Source organism: Zalophus californianus, chromosome 12, assembly GCF_009762305.2.
Source record: "Zalophus californianus isolate mZalCal1 chromosome 12, mZalCal1.pri.v2, whole genome shotgun sequence".
Taxonomy (NCBI): domain Eukaryota; kingdom Metazoa; phylum Chordata; class Mammalia; order Carnivora; family Otariidae; genus Zalophus; species Zalophus californianus.
The window spans coordinates 59,092,793-59,106,728 of record NC_045606.1 but is presented as its reverse complement, the minus strand read 5'-3'; the positions used below and the strand labels follow the sequence as shown (position 1 = coordinate 59,106,728).

General features: G+C 39.8%; 1 protein-coding gene across 1 annotated transcript in view; it reads right to left on the bottom strand.

Annotated features, from left to right (window-relative positions):
• The window catches only part of CREB5 (cAMP responsive element binding protein 5), a 376,944-nt gene that overhangs the window by 323,343 nt on the left and 39,665 nt on the right, over nucleotides 1-13,936 (bottom strand). Inside the window, exon 3 of the mRNA XM_027574286.2 lies at nucleotides 13,166-13,259. Coding sequence (XP_027430087.1) covers nucleotides 13,166-13,259 — 94 coding nt within the window. The remainder of the gene's footprint in view (nucleotides 1-13,165; nucleotides 13,260-13,936) is intronic.

Genomic DNA, 13,936 nt, shown 5'->3' with positions numbered 1-13,936 from the left:
GCCATAGGGTCCTCTCCATAACACTGATGTTACTATTTTCCTGCATCTGTCCCAAGAGACAGTGCTGTCATGGGACAAATCAAGGCAACTCCAGGTTTTTAAACAATAGTTGTGGAAGGCTTAAGAGTTGCCCGTGGCGTGGGTAATCCAGGTCCCTGAGAGATGAGACACACTGGCAGAACTCTGGAATCCACTTACTGTCAAGATGGAGAGCTGGCAGACTAGATGCCCTTAGAAGGGGCTTAAGTCAACTAGAAAATGCTCTGACAAGGGCATCTCCTATGACACATGGCTCCAGAAGACACAGACCCAGATTTAAATTAACCAAGTAAATAATCCACCCCTATTCACTGTCAGCCATGGCCTAGCCAGAGTGTTCCAACAGCAATCAAGCCACAATTTTAATTCACATTAGAGGAGCTGAGCTGGAGGAAAGGGTTATGAACACTGAGATCATGTCTCTCTTCAGGCTAGGTGAACAGAGGGGATCCAAGGTGAGCCTCTTATCAAGCCCTGCCCTGGACTGTGGAAGCTAAAGCTTCACATTTCCACTTAGTCACTAATTGCCTGAGGTCATACTCTGGTTTCTCTTCAGATCATGTAAATCTTTCCCCTTTTACTAATTGCCTGAGGTCTACACTCTTTGTCAAAAAGGACTGGCCTCCAGATGGAAGAGACTGAAAGCCAGCTTTTCCCATATAAAAAGTACTGCAGATCAAGGCCTCTGAGGTGTTCGGGTAAATTATTCAAAATTCAATTTTGTTTGACCAGCTAGAAACATGAATGAATGAGAAGTCGACAACTCCTATAAATGTCCATTGCCACTTGTCACAATGGAGGGAAAAATCTGATTTAAAAACCCACTCTTGGGGGGCGGAGCAAGATGGCGGAGGAGTAGGAGACCTGGATTTCCTCTGGTTCCAGGAATTCAGCTGGATAGGGATCAAACCATTCTGAACACCTACGAACTCAACAGGAGATCGAAGAGAAGAATAGCAACAACTCTCTGAACAGAAGAGCGACCACTTTCTGGAGGGTAGGACGTGTGGAGAAGTGAATCCGAGGCGATATTCGGGAGGAGAGACAGCGGGGGAGGGGGCCTCCGACGGCCGCTTCTGGTAAGTGATAGAGCCGCGGAGCACAAAATCGGAAACTTTAGAAGTCGGCTCCGCTGAGGGATGTCGCTCCAGTGGCTAAGCGGGGGTGGAACCCTCGCGGGACAGTATGGTCTCAGGACCCTCGGAGACCAGGGAGACGGGAGTGATTGACTGGTTTTCTCTGGGGGCTCACTGAGGAGTGGGGCCCTGAGTTCTCGGCTCCTCCCGGGCAGAGATTGGGAGGCCACCATTTTCACTCTCGTCCTCCAAAGCTGTACCGAGAGCTTGCAGGGAACAAAAGCTCCCGAGAGCAAACCCGAGCAGATGACTTAGCCAGGACCCCAAGGGCGGGGCAATTCCGCCTCCAGCAAAGACATTTGGGAACCACGGCAATAGGCTCCTCCCCCAGAAGATCAGCAAGAACAGCCAGCCAAGACCAAATTTACCGATCAATGAGAACTGCAGAACTCCAGAGCCAGGGGAATACCGCACACAGAATTCATGGCTTTTTTCCCATGATTCTTTAGTCTTTCAAAGTTAATTTTTTTTGAACTGTCTTTTTTCTTTTTGAAATTTTTTTCTCTTTTTCAACCAACATCTTATCAATCCCTTTTTTAAAAAACATTTTTATTTTTCATTTTTAGAGTCATATTCTATCCCTTCAGAGTAGTTACCCTTATTTTTGGCATATATATATAAGTTGTTCTCTCTTTAAAATTTTGAGATACAGTTTCTTCTAACAGATCAAAATATACCCTAAATCTCTAGTGTATGGCTTTGTTCTAGTCTCCTGCCTGATCAAATTCTCTCCCTTTTTTTCTTTCTTTTTTTAATGCTCTTCTTTCTTTTTTCAAACAACTTCTTATCAATTCCTTTTATAAAATTGTTTATAATTTTCATCTTTACAGTCATATTCCCTCCCTTCATCGTATCAACCCTTATTTTTGTACAAATATAAGTTTTTCTTTCTTTAAAATTTTGGGAGGCACTTTCTTTTAACAGACCAAAATACACCCAAATTATAGTATGTGGCACTGGTCTGTGCACCAGCCTGATCATATCTGATCATATTCTGTTTTTTTTTTGTTTTGTTCTGTTTTTGTTTGTTTTTATCTTTTTCTTTTTCTTTTTTTCTCTCTTTCTTCTTTCTTTCCCTTTCTTTTCCCCCGGTTTCAGGTCTTTTCTGATTTGTTTATAGAGTATATTTGCTGGGGACGTTGTTACCCTGTTAGCATTTTGTTCTCTCATTCATCTATTCTCCTCTGGACAAAATGACAAGACGGAAAAAATCACCTCAACAAAAAGAACAAGAGGTAGTACCAACTGCCAGGGACCTACTCAATACGGACATTAGTACGATGTTGGACCTAGAGTTCAGAATCATGATTTTAAAGATACTAACTGGGCTTGGAAAAAAGCATGGAAGTTATTAGAGAAATCCTTTCTGGAGAAATAAAAGAACTAAAATCTAACCAAGTCGAAATCAAAAAGGCTATTAATGAGGTGCAATAAAAAATAGGGGCAGTTAGTGCAGAAGAAAGAATCAGCGATATAGAAGACCAAATGATGGAAAATAAAGAAGCTGAGAAAAAGAGAGATTAACTACTGGATCACGAGGGCAGAATTCAAGAGATAAGCGATACCATAAGATGAAAAAACATTAGAATAATTGGGATCCCAGAAGAAGAAGAAAGAGAGAGGGGGGCAGAAGGCATATCGGAGCCAATTATAGCAGAGAACTTCCCTAATTTGGGGAAGAAAACAGGCTTCAAAATCCGGGAGGCACAGAGAACCCCTCTCAAAATCAATAAAAATAGTAGGTCAACACCCCGACATCGAATAGTAAAACTTACGAGTCTCAAAGACAAAGAGAAAATTCTGAAAGCAGCTTGGGAGAGGAGATGTGTAACCTACAATGGTAGAAACATTAGATTGGCAACAGACCTATCCACAGAGACCTGGCAGGCCAGAAAGGACTGGCATGATATATTCAGAGCACTAAATGAGAAAAATATGCAGCCAAGAATACTATATCCAGCTAGACTGTCATTGAAAATAGAAGGAGAGATAAAAAGCTTCCAGGACAAACAAAAACTAAGGGAATTTGCAAACACGAAACCAGCCCTACAGGAAATATTGAAAGGGGTCCTCTAAGCAAAGAGAGACCCTAAAAGCAACATAGACCAGAAAGGAACACACAGACAATATACAGTAACAGTCACCTTACAGGCAATACAATGGCACTAAATTCATATCTTTCAATAGTTACCTTAAATGTAAATGGGCTAAATGCCCCAATCAAAAGACACAGGCTATCAGATTGGATAAAAAAACAAGACCTGTCAATATGCTGTCTGCAAGAGACTCATTTTAGACCCCAAGACACCCCCAGATTGAAAGTGAGAGGGTGGAAAACCATTTACCATGCTAATGGACACCAAAAGAAAGCTGATCCTTATATCAGACAGATTAGATTTTAAACCAAAGACTGTAATAAGAGATGAGGAAGGACACTATATCATACTTAAAGGGTCTATCCAACAAGAAGATCTAACAATTGTAAATATCTATGCCACTAACGTGGGAGCAGCCAATTATATAAGGCAATTAACAAAAGCAAAGAAACACATCGACAACAACATAATAATAGTGGGGGACTTTAAGACCCCCCTCAGTGAAATGGACAGATCATCTAAGCAAAAGATCAACAAGGAAATATGGACTTTAAATGACACACTGGACCAAATGGACTTCACAGACACATTCAGAACATTCCATCCTAAAGCAACAGAATACTCATTCTTCTCTAGTGCCCATGGAATATTCTCTAGAATAGATCACATCCTAGGTCACAAATCAGGTCTCCACCAGTACCAAAAGACGGGATTATTCCCTGCATATTTTCAGACCACAGTGCTTTGAAACTAGAACTTAATCACAAGAGGAAAGTCGGAAAGAACTCAAATACATGGAGGCTAAAGAGCATCCTACTAAAGAATGAATGGGTCAACCAGGAAATTAAAGAACAATTAAAAAAATTCATGGAAACCAATGAAAATGAAAACACAACTGTTCAAAATCTTTGGGATGCAGCAAAGGCAGTCCTAAGAGGAAAGTATAGAGCAATACAAGCCTTTCTCAAGAAACAAGAAAGGTCTCAAATACACAACCTAACCCTACACCTAAAGGAGCTAGAGAGAAAACAGCAAATAAAGCCTAAACCCAGCAGAAGAAGAGAAATAATGAATCAATGAAATAGAAACCAAAAGAACAGTAGGACAGATCAACGAAACTAGGAGCTGGTTCTTTGAAAGAATTAACAAGATTGATAAACCCCTGGCCAGACTTATCAAAAAGAAAAGAGAAATGACCCAAATCAACAAAATCACGAATGAAAGAGGAGAGATCACAACCAACACCAAAGACATACAATTATAAGAACATATTATGAGCAACTCTATGCCAGCAAATTAGATAACCTGGAAGAAACAGACACATTCCTAGAGATGTATCAACTACCAAAACTGAACCAGGAAGAAATAGAAAACCTGAACAGACCTATAACCACTAAGGAAATTGAAGCCGTCATCAAAAATCTCCCAACAAACAAAAGCCCAGGGCCAGATGGCCTCCCAAGGGAATTCTACCAAATATTTAAAGAAGAATTAATACCTATTCTTCTGAAACTGTTCCAAAAGATAGAAATGGAAGGAAAACTTCCAAACTCATTTTATGAGGCCACCATTACCTTGATCCCAAAACCAGACAAAGACCCCATCAAAAAGGAGAATTACAGACCAATATCCTTGATGAACATGGATGCAAAAATTCTCACCAAAATACTAGCCAAGAGGATCCAACAGTACGTTAAGAGGATTATTCACCACGACCAAGTGGGATTTATCCCTGGGCTGCAAGGCTGGTTCAACATCCGCAAATCAATCAACGTGTACAATACATAAACAAAAGAAAGAACAAGAATCATATGATCCCCTCAAAAGATGCAGAAAAAGCATCTGATAACGTACAGCAAGCATCCTTTCTTGATCAAAATTCTTCAGAGTATAGGGATAGAGGGTACATACCTCAATATCATAAAAGCCATTTATGAAAAACCTACAGCAAATATCATTCTCAATGGGGAAAAACTGAGAGTTTTACCCCTAAGGTCAGGAACACGGCAGGGATGTCCACTATCACCACTGCTATTCAACATATTATTAGAAGTTCTAGCCACAGCAATCAGACAAGAAAAAGAAATAAAAGGCATCCAAATCGGCAAAGAAGTCAAACTCTCACTCTCTGCAGATGATATGATACTTTATGTGGAAAACCCAAAAGACTCCACCCTAAAACTGCTAGAACTCATACAGGAATTCAGTAAAGTGGCAGGATATAAAATCAATGCACAGAAATCAGTGGCATTCCTATACACCAAGAAGACAGAAGAAAGAGAAATTAAGGAGTCGATCCCATTTACAATTGCACCCAAAACCATAAGATACCTAGGAATAAATCTAACCAAAGAGGCAAAGGATCTGTACTCAGAAAACTATAAAATACTCATGAAAGAAATTGAGGAAGACACAAAGAAATGGAAAAATATTCCATGCTCATGGATTGGAAGAACAAATATTGTGAAGATGTCAATGCTACCTAGAGCAATCTACACATTCAATGCAATCCCCATCAAAATACCATCCACTTTTTTCAAAGAAATGGAACAAATAATCCTAAAATTTGTATGGAACCAGAAAAGACCCCAAATAGCCAGAGGAATGTTGAAAAAGAAAAGCAAAGCTGGCGGCATCACAATTCCGGACTTCCAGATCTATTACAAAGCTGTCATCATCAAGACAGTATGGCACTGGCACAAACACAGACACATAGATCAATGGAACAGAACAGAGAGCCCAGAAATGGACCCTCAACTCTATGGTCAACTAATCTTTGACAAAGCAGGAAAGAATGTCCAATGGAAAAAAGACAGTCTCTTCAACAAATGGTGTTGGGAAAATTGGACAACCACGTGCGGGAATGAAACTGGACCATTTCCTTACACCACACGCAAAAATAGACTCCAAATGGTTGAAAGACCTAAATGTGAGACAGGAGTCCATCAACATCCTAAAGGAGAACACAGGTAGCAATCTCTTCAACCTCAGCTGCAGCAACTTCTTCCTAGAAACATCGCCAAAGGCAAGGGAAGCAAGGGCAAAAATGAACTATTGGGACTTCATCAAGATAAAAAGCTTTTGCACAGCAAAAGAAACAGTCCACAAAACCAAAAGACAACCGACAGAATGGGAGAAGATATTTGCAAATGACATATCAGATAAAGGACTAGTATCCAAAATCTATAAAGAACTTATCAAACTCAACACCCAAAGAACAAATAATCCAATCAATAAATGGGCAGAAGACACGAACAGACATTTTTCCAAAGAAGACATCCATATGGCCAACAGACACATGAAAAAGTGTTCAACATCGCTCGGCATCAGGGAAATCCAAATCAAAACCTCAATGAGATACCACCTCACACCCATCAGAATGGCTAAAATTAACAAGTCAGGAAATGACAGATGTTGGCGGGGAATGCGGAGAAAGGGGAACCCTTCTACACTGTTGGTGGGAATGCAAGCTGGTGCAGCCACTCTGGAAAACAATATGGAGGTTCCTCAAACAGTTGAAAATAGAGCTACCATACGATCCAGCAATTGCACTACTGGATATATACCCCAAAGATACAAATGTAGGGATCTGAAGGGGTACGTGCACCCCGATGTTTATAGCAGCAATGTCCACAATAGCCAAACTGTGGAAAGAGCCAAGATGTCCATCGACAGATGAATGGATAAAGAAGATGTGGTATATATACACAATGGACTATTATGCAGCCATCAAAAGGAATGGAATCTTGCCATTTGCAACGACGTGGATGGAACTGGAGGGTATTATGCTGAGCGAAATAAGTCAATCAGATAAAGGCATGTATCATATGACCTCACTGATACGAGGAATTCTTAATCTCAGGAAACAAACTGAGGGTTGCTGGAGTGGTGGTGGGGGTGGGAGGGATGGGGTGGCTGGGTGATAAACATTGGGGAGGGTATGTGCTATGGTGAGCGCTGTGAATTGTGCAAGACTGTTGAATCACAGATCTGTACCTCTGAAACAAATAATGCAATATATATTAAGAAAAAAAAAAAGAAGATAGCAGGAGGGGAAGAATGAAGGGGGGGAAATCGGAGGAGGAGATGAACCATGAGAGATGATGGTCTCTGAAAAACAAACTGAGGGTTCTAGAGGGGCGGGGGGTGGGGGATGGGTTAGCCTGGTGATGGGTATTAAAGAGGGCACATTCTGCATGGAGCACTGGGTGTTATGCACAAACAATGAATATGGAACACTACATCAAAAACTAATGATGTAATGTATGGTGATTAATGTAACAATAAAAAATTTTAAAAATAGAGTCTCAGGTAGTCTCTTATTAAAAAAAAAAAAACAAAACACACTCTTTGGGGCACCTGGGTGGCTCAGTCGGTTAAGTGGCTCAGGTAATGATCCCAGAGTCCCACATTGGGCTCCCTGCTCAGCAGAGAGCCTGCTTCTCCTTCTGCCTGCTGCTCCCCCTGCTTGTGCATGCTCTTGCTCTCTCTCTTTCTCTCTGACAAATAAATAAAATCTTTTAAAATAAATAAATAGGGGCACCTGGGTGGCTCAGTCATTAAGCGTCTACCTTTGGCTCAGGTCATGATCCCAGGGTCCTGGGATCGAGCCCCACATGGGGCTCCCTGCTCTGTGGGAAGCAAGCTGCTTCTCCCTTTCTCACTCCCCCTGCTTGTGTTCCCTCTTTAGCTGTGTCTCTCTCTGTCAAATAAATAAATACAATCTTTATGAATAAAATAAATAAATAAATAAATAAGAAATAAACACACACACTCTTTGTTCCTCTATATACTAATGTGTCAGTATAATCTCCTTCTGAAAACTTTTGACTATTTTCTCCTTTTCATGACTATTGAAGAAATAAGCCAGTAACAGAAGAAAAAACAGTTCACAGATGTATATGCAAACATAAATCTAACACCAAGATATGTTCTAAGTACATGGAGCTCACCAAATCTAGATGTACAATGAGAAAATTATAGACAGACAGGAGCTTTGGACAAACTGTTTATCCTCCTGATCTTGTTTCCTCATATGAAAAGAGTGGCCAGGATTAAATGACATAATGTATATAAAACAGGAGACACAATTATAGGCATAAGATAAGGCAATAAATGGTAGCTACTGTTATTATCATGCTGCACCCTGGTGCATGCCATTTCCACCACCCTCTGTTCCATAAAGACCTGACTAATTTCAAGAGTGAGAAGTTACTGTATACTTTCACCATCAATGGAAGAGGAGGTAAATATGGTCCCTGTATATATATATGTGTGTGTGTGTGTGTGTGTGTGTGTGTGTGAGAGAGAGAGAGAGAGAGAGAGATTTACTTATTCAGTCAGGATATATATATCCTGGGTGGTTCAGTTGGTTAAGTATCCAACTCAGTTTCAGCTCAGGTCATGATCTCAGGTTGTGAGATCAAGCCTTATGTCAGGGGCTCTCTCTCCTTCTCCCTCTGCCCCTCCCTGACCTCTCTGTCTAAAAAAATAAAAAATGATAAAACAATAAAAAAATAGAATGTCCATGGATTATTAAGTAGGTTTGTATCAAATAGCCATGAGCTAATGGCTCTGGGTTCTGAGATTATCTGATCAATCATGATCTCTTGAAAAAAAAAGGTTCTACTCCTTTAAACAACATTCTTGCTTTCTCCATGGTGAGAATTAGGTTTAGAGCCTGGAACTAGAGAAAGTCCCTCATTCTAGACTTAATCCAGGGACACAACTGGGTTCTGAGGGACTATGTTGTCAAGAGGGGCAACTTCAGCCCCTCTGCCCACACCTCAGCTGGTGCCTTTCTTCATTTCCCTCCAAGCACACACCAGTTGCCTTCAGCATTAATTGGGCTGTGATGTCTGGTGTGAATTATTAGGCATTTGAAGGCATGGTTTTAATGCATCTCCTTCTCAGGCTTCCCACCTGAGATGCTGATTGGGTTTTACCTTTTGAGGAAAGGTGTGCAACACTCTTCAACTTCACTTCCTTTTCATGAAGCAAAATTCATCATCTTCTAGGTCAATATTTCCACCATATACCCGCAACACACACACACGCACACACATTCTTCTCATTTGGATTATTTGCTTGTCTGGCTATAAATAAAATTGCACTTTGATTCCCATTGTTTTTTTCCTGTACAGAACCTGGGAACTGTGTCAATAAGTGGGGGTGGGGATTTCTGACAGGGCAAAATGTGGGAATCCCTGAATACCTAGCCATAATACCATTAAAATAGACCCAAACACCATACTCTTTAACTCTAATACTAAAATTTGATCATACTTTTCAAACCAAACAGATCTTTTGTCATATAATAGCCGACAATTTTGCAACCTGTGTGTGAAAGTATATTGTCCTCAGTGGATTCTCATTTCAAACTTGGCACCTAAAACCTCTGATATCACAACTTCTCTCACCATGAAATTATCTTCAATCACAACAAGAACAGCTGAAGGGAAAGACCCAAGTCCATCACCATATTGGGACTCTGGAAATGTACCACGAGGACCAAATAAGAATGGAAGGACCAAGGTGGGAGGGGCTAGAAGTCTTTGCCCTTAGAATCCACCATCACCACCCCATTCATGCATGTCCAATTAGTGCTGTCCCTTTGGAACGAGGTTTTATTTTACTGTCTATCCATAAGAGCAGACTCATCTTAAAACATCATGACTGTCACTTTTACTACTCTGCCTTATGGCATGTCAAAGATCATTTACAATCATTTTGAGTTATAAATTGTACCTGGTCTAAATAAAATGGACTTTATGGCAAAGCTAGGAAATTATTTCAGATCTTACAACTCTTTGGACACTTACCTTCGAAAGGTCTATCTCTGGAATCTTAATAATTTCCCTGACTGTAATATCTGCAATTAATGTAGGATGAAGTAATTTTCCAAAATACAAGCTAACCAGATATCCTGAAATTAGTTATGAACACACCTACCATATTTCCTCGTCATAATATGTGTCAAACTCCAGTGCGTCTGAAATTAAATTTTGTGTAACTGAATATTGCTTGGGAAAAAAAAGTGGCCCAAGAGGGGCTTGAAGATTTTTGCCCTGAGGATGAATGCTGATTTCAGATTTAATTTATGCAATTTTTATTATTTCTGTTACTATATCTCAAGCTGTAGGAAATCATTCACCCTTAAGATAGGCCACAAAATAAGCTTAAGGTACATTCGGAAATAAAATTCTAACAGATATTTTAGTAGACTTTGGAGCCTTTGATAAATTCAAATCTAAATAAATTAAGATATAAGACAAGTAAAACTTCAGTCACATTTGCAGTCACAATCTAATATGTTAAAATTAACATGAGGTTTGAGATAAATACATCTAAGTCTTTCTTGGGGAAAAAAAACAACAACAACAAAGCAAAAATACCCAACAGACAGCCTATTACAATGCAGTGTGGACAACACTGGCCTGTGACATAGAGTGGACCTCAGTCCCTTAAATGCAAAGTAATGAGCTGAACTGGATAGCTCTGTTTCTGTTCCAGCAAGAAAATTCTATGACACTGCAAGCATGCAAAGTGGATAGCAAGTTTAAAAACGTAGCACCTAATTTCACTTGGAGTAAAAAATGGCCCCATACTAGCTTCAACACAAACCCTGAGAAAGCAGAAGAAAACACACCAATATTTTATTCATGCTATTTTCCCTCGTATTTATTTCTGCCTTCATTTTCTTATTCCAAGTTTGACATAATAAAAATTAGAGAGCCTTTCCTCTCAATAATTTTCCACCTGGCACTGCCAATTATTGGCAACAGTGGCCTCAAGCTAACGAAGATCTGGTGAGAACAATTGAAAAGCTGCAAGAACTTAATCAAAAGCCTGTTTATAGGCAACATACAGAAGTGTTCACACATCCTGAATTCCTTTTTTTTCAGACCTTTGAATGGGGCTCCCTGTAGGGCCATCCCAGCCATGTCCCTGAAAGATACTACCTGGTACTTACCACTAAGCAGTAATATCTCCACATCATTTAACACCCACTTCCCACTCTCCTACCACCAAGGAACCTATTTTCTGAATTCGATTTGGGAAAAATAAAAGGCGAACTTATAAATTGAAATATTGGGAACCCTGCTACTTGCATACATATCTGCTCATTGTTTAACTATGAAGTTACAGTGTATAATAAATGACAGAACATCATGGAACACTACATCAAAAACTAATGATGTAATGTATGGTGATTAACAAAACGATAAAAAAATTAAAAAAAAATAAATGACAGAACAAACTAAATGATAAAACCAAAAGAACAGACCATCCTTCCTAACCCTTCTGGGCTTTTATAATTCTTACAGATTGAAGTTTCTGCATCTCTCTTTCTCGATTTAAGGGAAGATAAAACTACTTCTGAAGAGCCAACTAGTTCAATCAAAACGAACAGGCTGAGAGAGAGGTGGTAGGTGGCGGGGGAGGCAAGGAAAGAGGCTGCCTTTGAACTAGAGATTCTTCCAAGCCACAACACATCTGCACCATTAACAAGTCACGGGCAGGTTTGTGAAGATGTGTAGATGGCTCTGTCCCCAGGAGTATGAGATCGTACCTGTCAACTGCTTAAGCCCGACAATGCAGCCACCGTGCAAGTCAAGGGTCTAGCACTCAGCATCAAGGACCCTCATCTTTGCCCTGTGTGGTCAGCCTGGGAAAGCTGCTCTGTCTCCTTTGGCCCCTTCTTCTCTATCAGTAAAATATGAGTTGTAATAATAACCTGCCTGACAACACTCTTACAGGATTTACTAATAATAGGGATAATAAAATACTTGTAAAATTTAAGTGCCATAGAAATGCTAAATTATATGAGCTGGGCCTGCCAGGGCAGTCCGTTTCTCTTCTGATATCATTTAAAGCATGTTTATGGGAGTATTATCTCCCTCGTGATGCCGAGGAGACAGTGGCTTCAATGAAATATTTCTAGCCTAACAAGGGTAACAGGAAAGGCTTCAGTTATCCTACCAGGGATTAGGAAACACTTTCATTTACATTCTTTCACTGGATCCTTACAATGAGCCCATGGAATAAACTGGGCAGACAAAATCATTCCCATTTTACAGAAAAGGGAACTGAGGCCCAAAAGGGTTCACTAACATGGCTCAAGGTCATCTGGCAGAGAGCCCATGCTAGAGTTCAAGTTTCCCCACTCCTGGCCCTGCCCTGTTTTAATTCATTGCACCACCTATCAAAATGGGAAGGAATGGCAATTACTTGATGGATTAATTGTGATGTTTGTTTATTATTGCTCACATTTGCTGAGCACTTGCTATGATTCCATGCATTATCATCTCATTTAATCTCTCACTTAGGAGGAAGGTACTGTTTCTTTAAAAAAATTTCACTGATCACCTCTGTGAGAGAGAGAGAGAGAGAAAGAGAGAGAGCTCCTTCTACTAAAGCCACATAGCATTTTCCTTACAATACTCATGTGAAACATATCTTAGACAGTCCTCTAGTTCAGCTACATTTTCACATGTACACTATAGTGTGGTGTCCTCAAGAACAGGAATCATACCAATCTTTGCGTCTCCCGTGGTACTCAGAACAGCATACTAGGTACTGAATGAAGATGTCTTGCTTGAGTGATTACAGGCATGTGATTTTTAAAAATACTTATATGGAGCCAACTTCCATAGTAATAAATATTTTTACATTCCTGAAAATGAGAAATCACAGCTCTTTGGTTATTTGAGTGAACACCACATTAGCTGATTACATTTCTGCCTACCATTATTTTAAGTCTCTGCTGTACCTTAGAAATATACATCTTCAAGGCACAGAACATGCCAATGGAAATCATCCTATCATAAGAACAAGTATCTCCCATGCGGCTAATCCGTTCACCCAAAGCCTTTTTGCCTGATGGCTCCTTACCTGATAACATATTGTCTGTTTTTATTGAGGGAAACTTCAAAGTCATTTCATGCTTGTGCCTATGAATCATCAGATGGTCCTCTGTTGGGAAGCGCTGTCAGACAAATAGAAAAAAAAGGGGGGGAGAGGGGAGAGGAGCCATTCAGTTTTATAATATATATTTGCCATCACAGAGAAAAAGATGTATTCAGCATTGTACATGTGACAGGCAAAACAAAAAATTAGTTCCGAAAAAGTGTGAAAGCATGCTAAGTTAAATGCCAAATTATTTTTTGCAAGCAAATGTGCTGAGATGTTCCTTTGAATTGCACCCAAATATATGCATCATTATTTCCTTTATAGTTTACCAGGGGTTTAACTAGGTTGCAGTAAAATCTGGCTGAACAGTAATAAGAAATAGGAGACCTTTGTCTGCCATCGTCTCTGACTCCCTACACGTTCCCTGGGAATTCCTTTAAAGGCCTCTACTTTCTAAATAGTCTTTGAATATAATCAACTGTGAAGACCCATCAGTCAATTACGTATTTCCTTAGGAACTAGAGGTTTGCATCTGAGGGAAGATCTTAAATTTGTGTTTGGTTAAAGAATAAATGAGAAAGAGGTAAAGGAACAATGCTGAAAGTATTCAAGTAATCTATATAATAGAAATAGGCTATACCTTCAAAGATTAAGAGTGTCTGAATGAATGCTCATGTATGTTCACAAAGAAACGAACAGTGGCAGCATAACAAAGTAAATTCTCTTATTTCTACCTATATATGAGAGGAAAAC